At 38.3% G+C, this 19,715-nt stretch overlaps 1 protein-coding gene across 14 annotated transcripts in view; it reads left to right on the top strand.

Annotated features, from left to right (window-relative positions):
• Positions 1-19,715, top strand: part of ERC1 (ELKS/RAB6-interacting/CAST family member 1) — a 515,798-nt gene that overhangs the window by 185,361 nt on the left and 310,722 nt on the right. For all 14 annotated transcript variants that reach the window (XM_074403327.1, XM_074403335.1, XM_010345058.3 and 11 more), the window contains 2 exons: positions 16,597-16,734; positions 18,991-19,131. In XM_074403327.1, coding sequence (XP_074259428.1) covers positions 16,597-16,734; positions 18,991-19,131 — 279 coding nt within the window. The remainder of the gene's footprint in view (positions 1-16,596; positions 16,735-18,990; positions 19,132-19,715) is intronic.

Here is a 19,715-nt window from a genome sequence, read left to right on the forward strand (position 1 = left end):
CCATTTTAAATATATGAAAAGTATGGAGAATCTATAAAAAGGAAAAATCTGTGTAAAAATAAACTTTTCCTCATTTGAAATTGATATAATATTACACATACGTTTTGGTCAATAGTGTATAATAAGCAAGTTTTTGTATTCTTAATTCTCAAGAATATGAGTTGTAATGGTTGTATAATATTCTTTCTACCCAGTGGATAGGCCGTATTTAATTTGGCTAGCCTTCTATTGTTATGTGTTTAATTGTTCCCAATTTTTAAATTAGTATAATACAATGAACTTAAAAAAAATTAAGACCCTTAGGCCTGCTTTAGTTTAAAAAAAAAAATTGCATCTCTTGTCACTAAAATGTAGTGAACTGTTAGATCTGAGACTATGCTATCTAGATAGCCACTGTATCTGAACAACTTGAAGGGATGCTATTCACATAAATGATGTGAATTGAGGGCCTCAGTGAAATCTCGTCATTGCTACTGCCACAGAAGGATTGCCATTGTGGATTTATGTGGCCTCTTGATCTTTTGAGCAATTTTAGCACAGGGAGGTCTGTCAATTCTTTACAAATGCCTAGATAGAGAAAGAAGAGTTTGAGCTATTTTCCATAATTATCTACCAGGCAGATCTTGACTGGCAGTGACCTTTGGTCTCACCAGCTTTTGTGTCATTTTATCCACTTGTTCTAATGCAAGAGGCTCCTAGTTTCATGATCTGTACCATGAGCAAATCTTTCAAGGAACTTTCTTCTTTACCAGCAATTAATAAAATCTATCTGGAGCAGTGAACTCTGAAAATCTATTTTCTTAAGGGCTATACCATGCCTGTATATTTAAGTTTGAACAGTTTTAAAGATAAAATATAGTAGTATTCTGGTAAAGTTTATTACTTTTTAAATGTTCTTATCTTCCTTATAAGAATATAGTTATATTTTAGAATTGAAAGAGATACTGTCTTGTTTTACAGTTAAAGTGATGAGAAAGATTAAGCAAATTGCTCAATGCCACATAACTAGTCATTCATTACAATAATTCATTCCATAATCTGTCCTATGAGAGAATAGCACAACTGAAAGATAAAGCCAGCCAAGGAAATAATAATTGCTGTCTGAAGTCTTTGCTGGGCTTATTGAAGACCATAAGCAGTAATTCAAAATACTGATATGAAAACTTTTTTTAAAAAACCAAATTGAATTTCAAATATAGCTTAGAGTTTGCTGCAGTTTTGTCAGTCTTGCAGCTTCTAATCACTGGAAACATATGGGGGAGCAAAATTTAGATGTTTACATAATAGTTTGGGCAAAACATTATAGTTTTGCCTTATTAGTACATTTTGTCCAAGTTTCTGATGGTGGACAAACTGTTGACTAGAAATCAGGAGACTTAGAATCTGAAAAGGAAAAGTTCACTATTTTAGATCCCTCTTTGCCAACTGGTTATGACCGGTTTATCCAGACTGTGCTTCTGCCATCAATACTGAAAAGTATTATTAACAAACAAAGTAAAGGTCAGAGCCTTTTTGAATAACTGGCTTCACACAATAAATTTGATGCTGATGGTTACTTAAAACAACAGTGGAGGCATCCTCAAAGATGTTCCTTTCCTTTAAATGATATTTAAAGTGAGCCAGGTGATTGCAAGAAGCGTTTTGAGATGTCTTGCCATCAGAAATATGTACTACAGGAAGCATCTTCTGCATTTGTCCAGTGATTTGGGCCTCAAAGGCAGAGTAATCGGTTCCACTTGACTAGAAATAAATCACCCACACAGAAACGTGATAGCTCCTGACAACTGGGCAGTGCTGATAAAAGCCAAAAGAAAAGATGTCAGTAGATCTGTGCCAATGTGAAATTAGTGTGCAGATTTGACGAATTCGATATGTAGCATTGCAGTCAGCATTAGACTTCTCTGATTTCATCAGCTTCTCTCTCTTGTTAAAATAAAAATTGTATGAGGACAAGAAAGCCTCTCTATAAAATAACAACTATTTTATTTCTATTTCTTTCTACCCTAGTAAACAGAACTATACCATGATTACAGATGCCATTTTAAGGAATAATGTTGTCTTTCTCTACACAGTTAATTTAAAAATATTTCTTCCTTGGGCTGGGTGTAGTGATTCACATTTATAATCTCAGTGCTTTGGGAGGCTGAGGTGGGAGGATCACTTGAGGCCAGGAATTTGAGATCAGCCTGGGCAATGTTGCAAGACCTCATTTCTACAAAAATAAAAAATTGGCTGGTATGGTGGCCTGTACTTGTGGTCTTAGCTACTCTGGAGACTGAGGCTGGAGGATTACTTGAGCTCAGGAGTTCAAGGATGCAGCAAACTGCGATTGCACTGTCATATACCAGCTTGGATGAAAGAGCAAGACCCTGCCTCAAAAACAAAGCAAACAAATATGGATTTCTTGAGTTTTCCACTCAATAATTATAGTAATCTATGATAGTAAACTATATATATAAATCTGTTTGATATCACCCCCCCTTCTATTTATCATTGAGGGCACAGATGTTTAGAATAAATGCCAATTCCTTTGATCTCTATGGAATTTTGCTAATACAAAATTGAACAGCTGGGCTTGGTGGCTCACATCTGTAATCCCAGCACTTATGGAGGCCGAGGTGGGTGGATCATGAGGTCAGCAGTTTGAGAGGAGGCTGACAAACATGGTGAAATCCCATCTGTACTAAAAATACAAAAATTAGCCGGGTGTGGTGGTAGGTGCCTGTAATCCCAGCTACTTGGGAGGCTGAGGCAGGAGAATCGCTTGAACTGGGAGGCAGAGGTTGCAGTGAGCCAAGATTGCGCCACTGCACTCCAGCTTGGGCAACAGAACGAGACTCCATCTCTAAAAAAAAAAAAATAATAATAATAATTAGAATACATGTTAATAGGTAGTGATTTCTTTCTATGACAGGGAGAATTTGTACAAAAAAAGCCTGGCAGGACACAGTGGCTCACACCTGTAATCCCAGGGCTTTGGGAGGCCGAGGTAGGCAGATTGCCTGAGGTCAGGAGTTTGAGACTAGCCTGGCCAACATGGTGAAACCCTGTCTCTACTAAAAATACAAAAATTAGCTGAGCTTGGTGGCAGGCGCCTGTAATTCTTGCTACTCAGGAGGCTGAGGCAAGAGAATCTCTTGAACTGGGGAGGCGGTGGTTGCAGTGAGCCAAGATCAGGACATTGCACTCCAGCCTTGGGTACAAGAGCGAAACTTTGTCTCAAAAAAAACAACAAAAGGGATTATAAAATATATCATTTTCTGCGACAATTACTTTATTAATTTCAATTTTAAAACTAATTTATTTAACGGAAGAAAAACCTTTTAAATATTTTGTCATGTCCTCCTTGGTCCACCTCTCTGTAAATAAACTAGCTTCCTTTAGCCTTGAAAGTTAGGCTAAACAGATGATTTTAATAACATTATGGCCCTGAAATAATTATATCAAGTACCTTTGGCTTTGTCCACCAGCTTTAGTCTATGGTGATTGGATATATGTTTCATCCAGGAAGGATGTACTTTTCCATTTGCAGTGGTTTGCTACCTCATTCTTCCAGGGTTCATTTTATTCTTTGCTTCAGTAGGGGGTACATTTTAAATACATCATTGTAGTAATGATATACTATATTTATAAACACTATAATAATAAGGAATCATTTATGGAAAGATGCTTTTTGTGATTACTTTTTCAGTTTTTTACCATAGAACATAGTATTTATAAAGTGGTAATTAAGAGTAGATTCTGGAGCTAGATTGCCTAGCGATTTTCTCATAGTCTTGTAGTGATGCTTAAATCATTGTTACGTATCAAGTCTTTACACCAGTACCTGGCATGTTTTTAGTGTTGGCTGCTCCTGTAATCTACCTACCCACTGCCGCGGTTATTATTGTTGTTCTTGTTACTGTATTTTAGGGATTCTGTGTTTTATAGTCCTACACAATAGAGAGTTTTTTAAAAGTGGATATTCTGAGGATATTTAAAAGGGTATTTTTCCGCTAAACGTGATTCTGAACAATTGTTTTTTTTTTTTTTTTTTTTTTTTTGAGACGGAGTTTCGCCCTTGTTACCCAGGCTGGAGTGCAATGGCGCGATCTTGGCTCACCGCAACCTCCGCCTCCTGGGCTCAGGCAATTCTCCTGCCTCAGCCTCCTGAGTAGCTGGGATTACAGGCACGTGCCACCATGCCCAGCTAATTTTTTTGCACTTTTAGTAGAGACGGGGTTTCACCATGTTGACCAGGATGGTCTCGATTTCTCGACCTCGTGATCCACCCGCCTCAGCCTCCCAAAGTGCTGGGATTACAGGCTTGAGCCACCGCGCCCGGCTACAATTGTTTTTATCTTTATATTCTAGTATGTGCATAATGGATCCAGTTTTTCTCTTGGCTGTTCAAATTATATATTTCAGATCCTGTGGATAATTGAACTTAGTATAGAATAGGATCTCTGCTGAATATTTATAAAAATTATATAATACATACTGAAATGACATGAGACTATCAGAGTACAAACATCATTTTATAACCTCAACTTTAGCTTTGTGGGAAAAAGAATAATGATAAGAATAATGGGGTATCATTCATACTTCAGCTGGTTAATGACACATATAAACCCAGAGGTCCTTGATCATAAAGAAAGTAAGGAAATGTCACAGGAGCCTTCAGTGGGGCTCAACTGTTATCCATTATGATGCAGGATAAATGGAAAGAGAAGGATTTTTATAGACACACATTCCACCCTGCACACCCACCTCCCACCCCCTGCATGTTTTGGGCTTGTTAGGTGGTGCTAACACAGCTAGTTTGCACCCATTTGTGTCTATTTCAGGTCTTCCTCACTGATGGCAACTTGCCCAGAGGAGGTAATCTTAGTGTCCACTGTTCTTTTTTTTATGAAATCCTTTCACTATGGAATGTTTGTTTCTCCTCTTTTAGAAGTAAATAAGAGTCTAAGAATAGCCATTCCTTTTTACCCCTCCAACTCAACAATCTGTCTGTCTAGAGTGAGTAATTGAAAAAGAAAGTAGCTTGTCAAGAACTTGCAGATGGGATTTTAACCTGGTTCGGCAGCTTCTGCACCTGAGTATATCAGCAGAAGTGTTTACCAGCAAAGAATATCAGCAGAAGTGTTTACCAGAAAACTATTAAAGAAAATAAAGGGATTCCTTTAATAGTTTAACTAATACAGGGTATAAAAGCAAAATTGTTAACATTTTAATTCCTTAATTTCTCCCTAAATGCAGATGATAGAGTAGAAAGTAGGCTATTGTCCTTAAGTATGTAAGGGCTGTTTATAAATTAGGTGGGCTTATAAAACAAATATGTCTTCTTATATGTAAAACTTGGTTGGTTCTATGAAGTTTCATTTTAAATAATGTTTCTTGTACTGTCCTTTTACGGCAAGAAAGTCTAATCAACCACATGGCCATAGCTTTTCTTTGTATAAGATCTATATGTTAGCAATTGGTATGACCTGGTTAAACATGTAAACATGAAGGCATTGTGTTCTGTGTATACAGGTATACCTTGGAGATATTGCAGATTCATTTCCAGACCGCTGCAATAAAACAAGTCACACATACTTTTTGGCTTCCCAGAGCATATAAAAGTTATATTTATACTATATTGTAGTTTAAGTGTGCAATAGCATTATATCTAAAAGTATACATACTTTAATTTAAAAATATCTTATTGCAAAATATGCTAATAATTTTCTTAGCCTTCATCAAGTCATAATATTCTTGCTGGTGGAGGGTCTTGCCAGTGTGTTGGTGGCTATTGACTGATCAGGCGGTAGTTGCTCAAGGTTGGGGTGGCTGTGGCAATTTCTTAAAGTAAGACGTCAATGAAGTTTGCTGCATCAGTTGATGCATCCTTTCAGAAAAGATTTCTCTGACGCATGCAATGCTATTTGATAGCATTTTACCCACAGAAGAATTTCTTTCAAAATTGGAGTCAGTCCTCTCAACCTTTGGCATTGCTTTATCCTCGAAGTTTATGTAATACTCTACTTATTTTGTTGTCATTTCAGCAATGTTCACAGAGTCTTCACTGAGAGTAGATTCTGTCTGTCTCAAAAAAACCACTCTTTTTACTCAACCTGTTTAATTTTTTTTTTTTTTTTTTTTGACATGGAGTTTTGCTATTGCTGTCCAGGCTGGAGTGCAATGACACAATCTCGGCTCACTGCAACCTCTGCCTCCCAGGTTCAAGTGATTCTCTTGCCTCAGTCTCCTGAGTAGCTGGGATTACAGATGCCCACCACCACACCCAGCTAACTTTGTGATTTTTGGAGAGATGTGGTTTCACCATGTTAGCCAAGCTGGTTTCGAACTCCTGACCTCAAGTGATCTGCCTGCCTTGGCCTCCCAAAGTGCTGGGATTATAGGTGTGAGCCACCATGCCTGGCCCATCTGTTCAAATTTTATCATAAGATTGCAGCAGTTCAGTTACAGTTTCAGGCTCCAGTTCTAATTTTGATTCTCTTGGTATTTTCACATCTTTAGTGACTATTGAAGAGCCTGTTAAAGTTATCTATGAGGATTGGAATCAACTTCTTCAAAGCTCCTGTTAATGTTGCTATTTTGACCTCCTCTTGTGAATCACAGATGTTCTTAACGGCATCAGGAATAGTGAATCCTTCACAGACAATTTTCAATTTACTTTGCCCTGATCCATCAGAGGAATCGCCAACCATGGCAGCTATAGCCTTACAAAATATATTTCTTTCTTTTTTTTTTAAAAAATATATATTTTATTGCATTTTAAGTTTTGGGGTACATGTGAAGAACATGCAATGTTGTTGCATAGGTACATACATGAAAATATGGTTTGCTGCAATATATTTCTTAAATAGTAAGACTACAAATCAAAATGACGCCTTGATTAATGAGTTGCAGAATGGATGTTGTGTTGGCAGGCATGAAAAAAACATCAATCTCCTTGTACCTCTCTATCAGAGCAGGTGACCAGATATATTGTCAATGAGCATTAATATTTTGAAAGGAATCTTTTTTCTGAGCAGTAGCTTTCCACAGTGGGTTTAATACATTAAGTACACCATGTTGTAAACAGATGGGCCGTGATCCAGGCTTCTTTGTTCCGTTTATAAAGCACAGGCAGATTAGATTTACCATAATTCTTAAGGGCCCTAGGATTTTCAGAATGGTAAATGAAATCTGGCCTTAAATTTCAGTCAACAGCTGTATTATCTCCTAACAAGATAGTCATTCTCTTTCGAAGCTTTGTTTTCTTTGTTTATTGTTTTTGTTTTTGTTTTTGTTTGTTTTTGAGACACAGTCTCGCTTCATTGCCCAGGTTAGAGTGCTGTGGCATGAACTTGGCTCACTGCAACCTCCGCCTTTCTGGTTCAAGCAATTCTCCTGCATCAATTTCCTGAGTAGCTGGAATTATAGGCATGTGCCACTATACCTGGGTATGTTTGAAGCTTTGAAGCCAAACATTGCCTTATTCTTCCTAGTTATAAAAGTTCTAGGTGGCATCTTCTTCCAGTAAAAGGTGGTTTCATCTATTAGGTTGATGCAAAAGTAATTTTTGCCATCAGTGGCAAAAACCACAATTACTTTTGCACCAATCGAATACATTGAAAATCTGTTGTTTATTATAGTCACCTTCATTGATTATCTTAGCTAGACCTGGATAATGTGCTGCAGCTTCTCATTAGCACTTGGTGGCCACCCCCCAACAACCAACAGTGTGTGATGCTCCCCTCCCTGTGTCCATGTGTTCTCATTGTTCAACACCCGCTTATGAGAGAACATGCAGTGTTTGATTTTCTGTTCTTGTGTGAGTTTGCTGAGAATGATGGTTTCCAGATTCATCCATGTCCCTGTAAAGGACATGGATTCATCCTTTTCTGTGGCTGCATAGTATTCCATAGTGTATATGTGCCACATTTTCCTTGTCCAGTCTGTCATTGATGGGCATTTGGGTTGGTTCCAGGTCTTTGCTGTTGTAAACAGTGCTGCAATGAACATACGTGTGCACGTGTCTTTATAATAGAGCAATTTATAATCCTTTGGGTATATACCCAGTAATGGGATTGCTGGGTCAAATGGAATTTCTATTTTTAGGTCCTTGAGGAATTGCCACACTGTCTTCCACAATGGTTAAATTAATTTACACTCCCACCAACAGTGTAAAAGTGTTCCTATTTCTCCACATCCTCTCCAGCATCTGTTGTCTCCAGATTTTTTAATGATCACCATTCTGACTGGTGTGAGGTGGTATCTCAATGTGGTTTTGATTTGCATTTCCATAATAACCAATGATGATTAGCATTTTTTCATATTTTTTTTGGCTTCCTATATGTCTTCTTTTGAAAAGTGTCTGTTCATATCCTTTACCCACATTTGGATGGGTTTGTTTTTTTCTTGTAAATCTGTTTTAGTTCTTTATAGATTCTAGATATCAGCCCTTTGTCAGATGGGTAGATTGCAAAATTTTTTCCCCATTCTGTTGGTTGCCAGTTCTCTCTAATGATTGTTTCTTTTGCTGTACAGAAGCTCTGGAGTTTAACTCGGTCCCATTTGTCTATATTGGGTTTTGTTGCCATTACTTTTTAGTCATGAAGTCCTTGCCTATGCCTATGTCCTGAATGGTTTTGCCTAGGTTTTCTTCTAGGGTTTTTATGATGTTAGATCTTATGTTTAAGTCTTTAATCCATCTGGAGTTAATTTTAGTGTAAGGTGTCAGGAAGGGGTCCAGTTTCTGCTTTCTGCACATGGTTATTAAGGATTATTTCTATTATAATCCTTAATAAAAGGATTCCCATTTGTTAAATAGGGAATCCTTTCCATATTGCTTGTTTTTGTCTGGTTTGTTAAAGATCAGATGGTTGTAGATGTGTGGTGTTGCCTCTGAGGCCTCTGTTCTTTTCCATTGGTCTATATCTCTGTTTTGGTACCAGTACCATGCTGTTTTGATTACTGTAGCCTTGCAGTATGGTTTGAAGTCAGATAGTGTGATGCCTCCGGCTTTGTTCTTTTTGCTTAGGATTGTCTTGGCTATGCGGGCTCTCTTTTGTTTCCATATGAAGTTTAAGGTGGCTTTTTCCAGTTCTGTAAAGAAGGTCATTGGTAGCTTGATAGGGATAGCGTTGAATCTATAAACTACTTTGGGCAGTATGGCCATTTTCACAACATTCATTCTTCCTAACCATGAGCATGTAATGTTTTTCCATGTGTTGATGTTCTTTCTTATTTCCTTGAACAGTGGTTTGTAGTTCTCCTTGAAGAGGTCCTTTACATCCTTTGTTAGTTGTATTCCTAGGTATTTTATTCTCTTTGTAGCAATTGCGAATGGGAGTTTGCTCATGATTTGGCTCTCTTTTAGTCAGTTATTGGTGTATAGAAATGCTTGTGATTTCTGCACATTGATTTTGTATCCTGAGACTTTGCTGAAGTTGCTTATCAGTTTCAGGAGATTTTTGGCTGAGATGTTGGGGTCTTCTGAATGTACAATCATGTTGTCTGCAAATCGAGACAATTTGACTTCCTCCTTTCCTAATTGAATACCTTTTATTTATTTATTTATTTATTTATTTATTTTTATTTTATTTTTTTTTTTTTTGAGACGGAGTTTCGCCCTTGTTACCCAGGCTGGAGTGCAATGGCGCGATCTTGGCTCACCACAACCTCCGCCTCCTGAGTTCAGGCAGTTCTCCTGCCTCAGCCTCCTGAGTTAGCTGGGATTACAGGCACACACCACCATGCTCAGATAATTTTTTGTATTTTTAGTAGAGACGGGGTTTCACCATGTTGACCAGGATGGTCTCGATCTCTTGACCTCATGATCCACCCGCCTCGGCCTCCCAAAGTGCTGGGATTACAGGCTTGAGCCACCGCGCCCGGCTATTTATTTTTTTTGCCTAATGCTCTGGCTAGAACTTCCAATACTGTATTGAATAGGAGTGGTGAGAGAGGGTATCCTTGTTTAGTGCCAGATTCCAAAGGGAATGCCCATTCAGTATGATACTGGCTGTGGGTTTGTTGTAAATAGCTTTTATTATTTTGAGATACCTGCCATTGATACCTAGTTTATTGAGAGTTTTTAGCATAAAGGGCTGTTGAATTTTCTCGAAGGCCTTCTCTGCATCTATTGAGATAATCATGTGGTTTTTGTCTTTGGCTCTGTTTATGTGGTGGATTACATTTATAGAATTGCGTATGTTGAACCAGTCTTGCATCCCGGGATGAAGCCTACTTGATGGTAATATATAAGCTTTTTGATGTGCTGTTGCAATCGGTGTGCCAGTATTTTACTGAAGATTTTTGCATCTATGTTCATCATTCTTATTAGCCTGAAGTTTTCTTTTCTTGTTGAGTCTCTGCTGGTTTTTGGTATCAGGAAGATGTTGGTCTCATAAAATGATTTGGGAAGGATTCACTCTTTTTGGATTGTTTGGAATAGTTTCAGAAAGAATGGTACTGGCTCTTCTTTGTACATCTGGTAGAATTTGGCTGTGAACACGTCTGGACCTGTGCTTCTTTTGGTTGGTAGGCTATTAATTGCTGCCTCAACTTCAGTCCTTGTTATTGGTCTGTTTAAGGTTTCAAATTCTTCCTGGTTTAGGCTTGGGAGGGTACAAGTGTCCAGGAATTTATCCACTTCTTCCAGGTTTACTGGTTTATGCCCATGGAGTTCTTTGTAGTAATCTCTGATGGTTTGTATTTCTATGGAGTCTGTGGTGATGTCCCCTTTATCATTTTTATTGCATCAATTTGATTATTCTCTCTTTTCTTTTTTATTAATCTGGCTAGCAGTCTGTCTGGTTTGTTTATCTTTTCAGAAAACCAGCTTCTGGATTTATTGATTTTTTTTTTGAAGGGTTTTTTTGTGTGTGTTTATATTCTTCAGTTCTGCTCTGATCTTAGTTATTTCTTGTCTTCTGCTAGCTTTTGAGTTTTTTTGATCTTGCCCCTCTAGCTATTTACATGTTGATTATAGGATGTTGATTTTAGATCTTTCCTTTCTTCTCATGTGGGCATTTATTGCTATAAATTTTCCTCTAGCCACTGCTTTAAATGTGTCCCAGAAATTCTGGTACATTGTGTCTTTGGTCTCATTGGTTTCAAAGAACATCTTTATTCCTGCCTTCATTTCATTGTTTATGCAGTTGACATTCAGGAGCCAGTTCTTCAGTTTCCATGAAGTTGTGCCTTTCTGAGTTAGTTTCTTAATCCTGAGTTCTAATTTGATTGCCCTGTGGTCTAAGAGACTGTTATGATTTCCATTCTTTTGCATTTGCTGAGGAGTGATTTCCATCCAATTATGTGGTCAGTTTTAGAGTAGGTGCAATGTAGTGCTGAGGAAAATGTATATTCTGTGGATTTGGGGTGTAGATTTTTTTAGATGTCTGTTAGGTCCACTTGGTGTAGCTCTGAGTTCAAGTCCTGGATATCCTTGATGATTTTCTGTCTCGTCGATCTGTCTAATATTGACAGTGGAGTGTTGGTCTTCCACTATTATTGTGTGGGAATCTAAGTTTCTCTGTAGGGCATTGAGAACTTGCTTTATATATCTGGCTGCTCCTGTATTGGGTGTATATATATTTAGGATTATTAGCTCTTCCTGTTGCATTGATCCTTTTACCATTATGTAATGCCTTCTTTGTCTCTTTTGATCTTTGTTGGTTTAAAGTTATTTTATCAGAAACTAGGATTGTAATTCCTGGTTTGTTTGTTTTTTTTTTTGCTCTCCATTTGCTTGATAAATCTTCCTTCATCCCTTTATTTTGAGCCTATGCGTGTCCTTGCATGTTATAGGTTTCCTGAGTACAGCCCACTGATGAGTTTTGACTTTTTATCCAATTTGCCAGTTTGTGTCTTTTGATTGGGGCATTTAGCCCATTTACATTTAAGGTTAATATTGTTATGTGTGAATTTGATCCTGCCATTTTGATGCTAGCTGGATGTTTTGCACATTAGTTGACACGTTTTCTTCAATGTGGTGTTGGTCTTTACCATTTGGTACATTTTTAGAGTGGCTGGTACTGGTCGTTCCTTTCTTTGTTTAGTTCTTCTTTTGGGAGCTCTTGTGAGATGGGCCTGATAGTGACAAAATCTCTCTGCAATTGCTTGTTCATAAAGAATTTTATTTCTCCTTTACTTATGAAGCTTAGTTTGGCTGGATATGAAATTCTAGGTTGAAAGTTCTTTTCTTTAAGGATGTTGAATATTGGTCCCCACTCTCTTCTGGCTTGTAGTGTTTCTGCCAAGAGATTCACTATGAGTCTGATGGGCTTCCCTTTGTGGGTAACCTGACCTTTCTCTCTGGCTGCCTTTAGAATTTTTTCCTTCATTTCAACCCTGGTGAATCCCATGATTATGTGCCTTGGGGTTGCTCTTCTTGAGGAACATCTTTGTGGTGTTCTCTGTATTTGAATGTTGGCCTGCCTTGCTAGGTTGGGGAAGTTCTCCTGGATAATATATATCCTGAAGAGTGTTTTCCAGCTTGGATTCATTCTCTTTGTCACATTCAGGGACACCTGTCAAAGTGGGTTAGGTCTTTTCACATAATCTCATATTTCTTGGAGGCTTTGTTATTTCTTTTCACTCTTTTTTCTCTAATCTTGCCTTCTCATTTTATGTCATTGAGCTGATCTTCAGTCTCTTATGTCCTTTCTTCTGCTTGGTTGATTCAGCTATGAAACTTGTGTATGCTTCACAAAGTTCTCATGGTGTGTTTTTCAGCTCCATCAAGTCGTTTATATTCTTCTCTAAGCTGTTTATTCTAGTTATAATTTCTTCTAACCTTTTCTCAGGATACTTAGTTTCTTTGCATTGGGTTAGCACATGTTATTTTAGCTCTGAGAAGTTTGTTATTACCCACTTTCTGAAGCCAGTTTCTGTCAATTCTTCAGATTCATTCTCCATCCAGCTTTGTTCACTAGCTGGTGAGTTGTGATCCCTTGGAGTAGGAGACGCATTTTGGTTTTTGATATTTTCATCCTTTTTGCACTGGTTTCTTTCCATCTCCGTGGCTTTATCCACATGTAGTCTTTGTAGTTGGTGTCTTTCGGTTGGGATCTCTGAGTGGACATCCTTTTTGTTGATGGTGAAGCTATTTCTTTCTGTCTCTTAGTTTTCCTTCTGATGGTCCAGCCCTTCTGCTGCATTACTGCTGGAGGTCCACTGCAGACCCTGCTCTCCTGGGGATCACCTGCAGGGGCTGTAGAAAAGTAAGGGTTTCTCCTGGTTTCTTCTTCTGTTATCTTTTTTCCAGAAGGGTATCCAACAGATGTCAGCTTGAGCTCTCCTTTATGAAATGTCTCTTTGGGTATATGGCGGTTGGGGAGCTGCTTGGGGAGACAGTCTGTCCCTTATAGGAGCTCAAGTGCTGTGCTGGGAGCTCCATTGTTCTGTGCAGAGCTGCTGGGCAGGTACATTTAAGTCTGCTGCAGGGGAACTCATAACTACCTCTTTTCCAGTGCTCTGTCCTAGGAAGGTTGGGCTTTATTTATAAGTTCCTGAGTGCTGCTGCCTTTTTTCATAGATGCCCTGCCCTGCCCTGCACGGAGATAGTCTAGTCACAGTCTGCCAGCAGAGCCAGCAGAGGTGTTGCTGAGCTGCTGTGGGCTCTACCCAGCTCCTGTGTGAACTTCCTTGAGGTGTTGTTTTTAGAGGTACAGTTAGAACTGCCTCAGTATTGGCCGACTGCCTTGGTAGTGGCGGATACCCTTCCCACCACCGAGCTGGACTGTCCTGGGTCCAGCTACACTTGCTGCAAAACTCTCTATCCAGAGCATTTCAGATTTCTTGTTTTGTGGAGAGGTGGTACCTGCCGAGCTAGATCACCTGGCTCCCTGTCTCAGCCCTCTCTCTTTCAGTTGAATGGATGGCTCTGTCTCCCAGGCATTCCAGGTGCCAGTTGAAATGGCTGCCCATATTTATGTGAGTTCTATGTGCCAACCCATGGCTCTGGCTGAAGCAGCTGTGCTGGAAACTCATGGCACTTTTCAGCCAGGGAATCTCCTAGTCTGTGGGCAGTGAAAATTTGTTTGGAAGTGCAGCAATCACTTACCCTTTGCATTGTTCTTGCTGGGAACTGCACTCCAGAGCTGTTCCTATTTGGCCATGTTGGATCATCTGAAAAATTTCTTAAATTTACCATCTTATATGGGTAGAGTTCATGGCACCCCAGATAAATTATAACAGTAACATCAAAGATCACTGATCATAGGTCACCGTAATAGATATAATAATAATGAAAAAGAAATATTGCAAGCATTACAAAAATGTGCCAGAGACACCAAGTTAGCCTGCTCTTGAAAAGTAGTGCTGATAGACTTGCTTGATGCAAGGTTTCCACAAACCTTCAGTTAGTAAAAAACCAGTATCTGTGAAGAACAATAAAGCAAACTCTAAGAAATCGAGGTATATTCGTATATGAAATATACAGATTTTTGGAGTATATGAGTTTTTGAGTGGCAAATTTCTCTTTAATGGTTATGAGTTTACCTAAGTATTGATTCATATGAGATTTTAGTAGCAGTATCTAGTAAAATCAAGGGGTGACTAATACTTTCCATCTGTGATGAACTCAGTTCTTATAATGGGCTTTGGACTCTTACTGGCACTAAATAGATTGGAGCCCATTTCAGGTAATTCATGGTTCAGCTGTATGATTATCTCTCTGTTAAGTGAAAATTTAAGCTTCAGCGTATTCATGTACCCTATTCTAAACATATCAAATCTCTTTCTTAGTTTTTTTGTTCTGCCTGTCGAGTTCTTCTTGACTCTAGAGAGGTACCTTAAAGAGCTTGTAGTAAATTTATTAATGTAAGAAACTATGTGACAATTCGATCCAGGATTGTTTTGTAATTCCCTTCTTGGCAGGAGTTTTTGTGAATCCCTAAATGCAGTTTATGAAAGTCCAAACTTATATTTTATTCATTTATTGATTAATGTTTACGATCTGAGATGTACCATTTAGGAAGGTACAAAACAGATGGAGGGGTAGGATCTATGTCTACTTGTGGAGACATGTATAAAACAAAGAATTACGTATGGTTACATACGCTAATCAGTGCTGTAATGATAGATGGAAGAATGGAGATGTGTGATCAATACATAGATACATGGAAGAATGGAGGAGTGTATATTTATATACAATATATAGATGTATATGTATCATTAATGGTATACAGACAATGATCAAGTTTTTCTCATGGGGGTGAGGGCGACATACTATTCCCAGAGGAGATAATGTTTATCTTGCATTTTGAAAACCATGTAAAAAAAATTTTTCAGTATCAGCTCAAGAGGAGACTGTGATTATATTCTCCTGCTTCATTTTTCTCGATAGAACTTATGTCTGCCCTGTGCTGTATTGATTCATTCATTTGTTCAATCACTTATTCCTTCCTTCTTTCATTCATTTGTCTACCTTACTAGAATATAAGCTCAATGAAGGCAGGGATTTGGTCTGTTTTCATTACTCTGTTTCTTCAACAACTGGAATAGTGCCTGATCTATAGCGGGAAGTTAAACTTGTATGTATATAGTGAATGAATGAACTTCATGAGTAGCTGGTTTATTTATAATTTTTCTTTAGCTTATTAAGGATATCTCCTTAGAATTTCCTCATAGTTTTTACTTGAATAATTTTTTTATTGTACTTCAGTCTCCTTGTACCTGAGTGATAACATGCTATTTCCACAATGTTACCTCATAGTGTATTTAGTCCCCATAATCTTACCTGAATTGATACGACCCCTAATGGTTTTCCATGTCTATATGCGAGTCCTCTTAAATTTTCATTGAAAGAATGGGTCCAATCCTTGCATGCTGACACTGCCAACACTGACATTGTTATTTATTTAAAGTACAGAACTGGTCAACCAAAAATCTCTAATGGTTTTCATTTCTCTGAATAAAATCTGTGCTCCTTAGGTTGGCACACAAGGTCTTCTATAGCTTGGCTTTAGCTGTATAATGATGCATTTTCTTACCATCTCATAATAGAATAAAAATGAGCACATTCATTTTTCTTCGTATCAGTCATGTCTGGCATGTAATACAGAATTCAACACAATTTTTTTGAGTAAATTAATACATGTAAGTGTGTATAAACGAATGACTACAAAAAATGTTTGCTGCTTAGATAAAAGATGATATAAATCTAACATAACACTAGCATTTAAGAACAGCCTTTTCTTTGCACAGCAGATTCATCTTTCTCCCTGTTTAGCTTGTCTGTTCTCTGTCTTCCCTTTATTCTTTGTGAAAGAATTCCCCTTGCATTTACAATGTCATTTTAGAAGTAATCCTAAGCCTCATGGCTTTCCTCTCTACATGGCCATCTCTATATTGGATCTTTCCTGCTAGCTACTTTTCTTGTTTTATTAGAGATTTGTGTATATGTGTCCATATACTTGTGTACCTTTTTTTCTTTGTTTTGCCTACAAATTCCTGGGTTTCAGGTTTTGCGTGTAATTCTGAAAATTAGGATTAAATAATTTCTACAGAAGGCACATAGGCAACCCTGAGCTGTTTTCAAATTAAAATGATTTTGATCGTGCTATTGTTTTTTTAAAAATGTTCTCTTTTTTCCCTTAAATATTTATGTACACTTAGATTGAAAATCTTCAAGAGCAGCTTAGAGATAAGGAAAAGCAGATGAGCAGCTTGAAAGAACGGGTCAAATCCTTGCAGGCTGACACCACCAATACTGACACTGCCTTGACAACTTTGGAGGAGGCCCTTGCAGAGAAAGTAAGTGAATGGCCCGACTCTCCACACGTTTTCTGCTTTCTCATTAATCTAAAACTGGATATAGAACACAGAAGACATCCCTGTGGGCAAAAGGAAAAAGAGCTACTGTGTGCTATTGCTGACATATGTAGTGTAAAGGGAAAAGAAACTCCATTGAGTTGTGGCCAGTTTAAGCATCTGTTGCTAGCTAGGCAAAGTGGACTCTGCACTACAGAGCAGTGGCCACATTTTCTAAAGAATCAGCCAGATTTTCTCCATTTCCTATCTTCTGAAGAAAAAGAAAAAATTTTTAAATTTATATGGTCAACTAGAATTTGAGGATGTGGGAATAGCAGACGTGGTCATTAGGAGGCAATACATAATTAGTCCTCTTTTACGATCCCATTTTGGTACCTAGTATATTCCTGGATTTTAGTTATTAATATAACGTGCTTTCTAATTTTCTAGTCTTGGCCTTGCTACCTTCTTTTGCCTTTATAAACAAACTTAGTTTCTTTGTTTGTTTGTTTATTTATTTATTTATTTATTTATTTTCGAGACAGAGTTTCACTTTATTGCCCAGGCCAGAGTGCAGTAGTGGTGCTAACTCAGCTCACTGCATCCTCTGTCTCCCGGGTTCAAGCGATTCTCCTGCCTCAGCCTCCCGAGTAGGTGGGACTTCAGGCACCTGCCACCACGCCTGGCTGATTTTTCTATTTCTTAGTAGAGACTAAAAGATTTTAGTCTCTATTAAAATAGGCCAGGCTGGTCTGGAACGCCTGACCTTGTGATTTGCCTGCCTCAGCCTCCCAAAGTCCTGGGATTACAGGCGTAAGCCACCACACCAGGCCAACAAACTAAGTTATTTAGGAATGGTTGACTAAGGAAGTAGCCCAAACCTCTGACCATTGTTAATGTCTTGGAAGGAGGTTTAGGGCATCTTCTTGGGTCCTTGTAATTGGATTTTTTTTTATTTAATTTTTTTTTAAACAGGATGAGGGGATCACTGTTCTTTAAGTCTCTTGGATTCAGAATGCTTCAGGCTGCCTGCCGGAATTGAGGCTTTATTCCTGAATATATTTAGAAATGGTACCCAAAATGACACTTTTAAATTGCTCTATTTTTTTTTTTTTTTTGAGACGGAGTTTCGCTCTTGTTACCCAGGCTGGAGTGCAATGGCGCGATCTCGGCTCACCGCAACCTCCGCCTCCTGGGTTCAGGCTATTCTCCTGCCTCAGCCTCCTGAGTAGCTGGGATTACAGGCACGCACCACCATGCCCAGCTATTTTTTTTTGTATTTTTAGTAGAGACGGGGTTTCACCATGTTGACCAGGATGGTCTCGATCTCTTGACCTTGTGATCCACCCGCCTCGGCCTCCCAAAGTACTGGGATTACAGGCTTGAGCCACCGGGCCCGGCCGTTTTTTTTTTTTTTTTTTTTTTTTTTTTTTTTTTTTTTTAAAGACAGAGTCTCACTTTGTTGTCCAGGTTGGAGTGCAGTGGTGTGATCTTGTCGCACTGCAAATTCCACCTTCTGGGTTCAAGTGATTCTCCTGCCTCAGCCTCCCAAGTAGCTGGGATTACAAGCATGAGCCACCATGACCAACTAATATTTTGTAGAGACTGGGTTTCGCCATGTTGGCCAGACTGGTCTTGAACTCCTAACCTCAAGTGATCCACCCGCCTTGGCCTCCCAAAGTGTTGGGATTACCGGTGTGAGCCACTGTGCCTGGCCAAATTGCTCTAATTTTCAAACTTCATGAGTATCTGCTGACAGAAAGTTTTGATGATTTCTTTTTTCTTTACCCTTCTTTATATTTTAAGCTCAAAATATCAAAATCTTTCCCATTGCCCCCTTTTTTGGTGTGTGAGTTGTGAGTTGTTTCCATTGCCTTGTAGGCAACATGTGAATAATATATGAGAAGAAATAGTTAATTATTATGTTAGTTATTGTCCTTAGGGCATGTATATAAGCTTTTAGTTACTTGGAAATTAAATAAATGGAAATATTCCCAAAGAATACTTTAACAATATCAAATACTAGTTGAGATCACAAGAAAAAAAAAAAACCAAAAAACCCTTGGGATTCAGTTGAATAAAGCTACATCCTTGTTATGGCAAGATGAATAAGAAGGATTCTTTAAAAAGTGGATTCTTTAGAAACTTACCATTGTCTTTTGAATATAGAAGTTTGAAATTTTATCAGCTAAAAGCAAAATTAAAGTCATGTAAGTACAAAAAGGAATTTCCTCACATGTTGATATATTCTCTCATCAGGAGCGGACAATTGAACGCTTAAAGGAGCAGAGGGACAGAGATGAGCGGGAGAAGCAAGAGGAAATTGATAACTACAAAAAAGATCTTAAAGACTTGAAGGAAAAAGTCAGCCTATTGCAAGGCGACCTTTCAGAGAAAGAGGTTAAGCTCACCAAAATATAATTAGTTTGCTTAATCATTGCATTGTGTCTGTTGTTGGTGTTTATATAATGCATGTGAAAAAGTATTTGATGGAAAATTTTCTTAATATTCTTTTAGTAGGCAAGCCAGGCCTGGTGCCATGTTTCCATGACTGTAATCCTTGCACTTTGTGAGGCCGAGGCAGGCAGATCACAGGGCAGGAGATCAAGACCATCCTGGCTAACACAGTAAAACCCCATCTCTACTAAAAATACAACATTTAGCTGGGCGTGTTGGCAGGCGCCCATAGTCCCAGCTGCTTGGGAAGCTGAGACAGGAGAATCACTTGAACCCGGGAGGTGAAGGTTGCAGTGAGCTGAGATCACGCTACTGCACCCCAGCCTAGGTGACAGAGCAAGACTCATCTCAAAAAAAAAAAAAAAAAAAAAAAAAAAAAAAAATTTTTTTTTAGCAGGCGTTTTGTGAATACCTTAAGGAATATTTCAGAAAGATTGGTTCATTCATTTTCTAAGTGTTACTGTTTTGAGTTGTTTTTTTGCTTGTTAATAGTATTTTTATAGACCCTAAAATAACTGAAGCTTAGA

The sequence above is a fragment of the Saimiri boliviensis genome, chromosome 7 (assembly GCF_048565385.1).
Source record: "Saimiri boliviensis isolate mSaiBol1 chromosome 7, mSaiBol1.pri, whole genome shotgun sequence".
Classification (NCBI taxonomy): Eukaryota; Metazoa; Chordata; class Mammalia; order Primates; family Cebidae; genus Saimiri; species Saimiri boliviensis.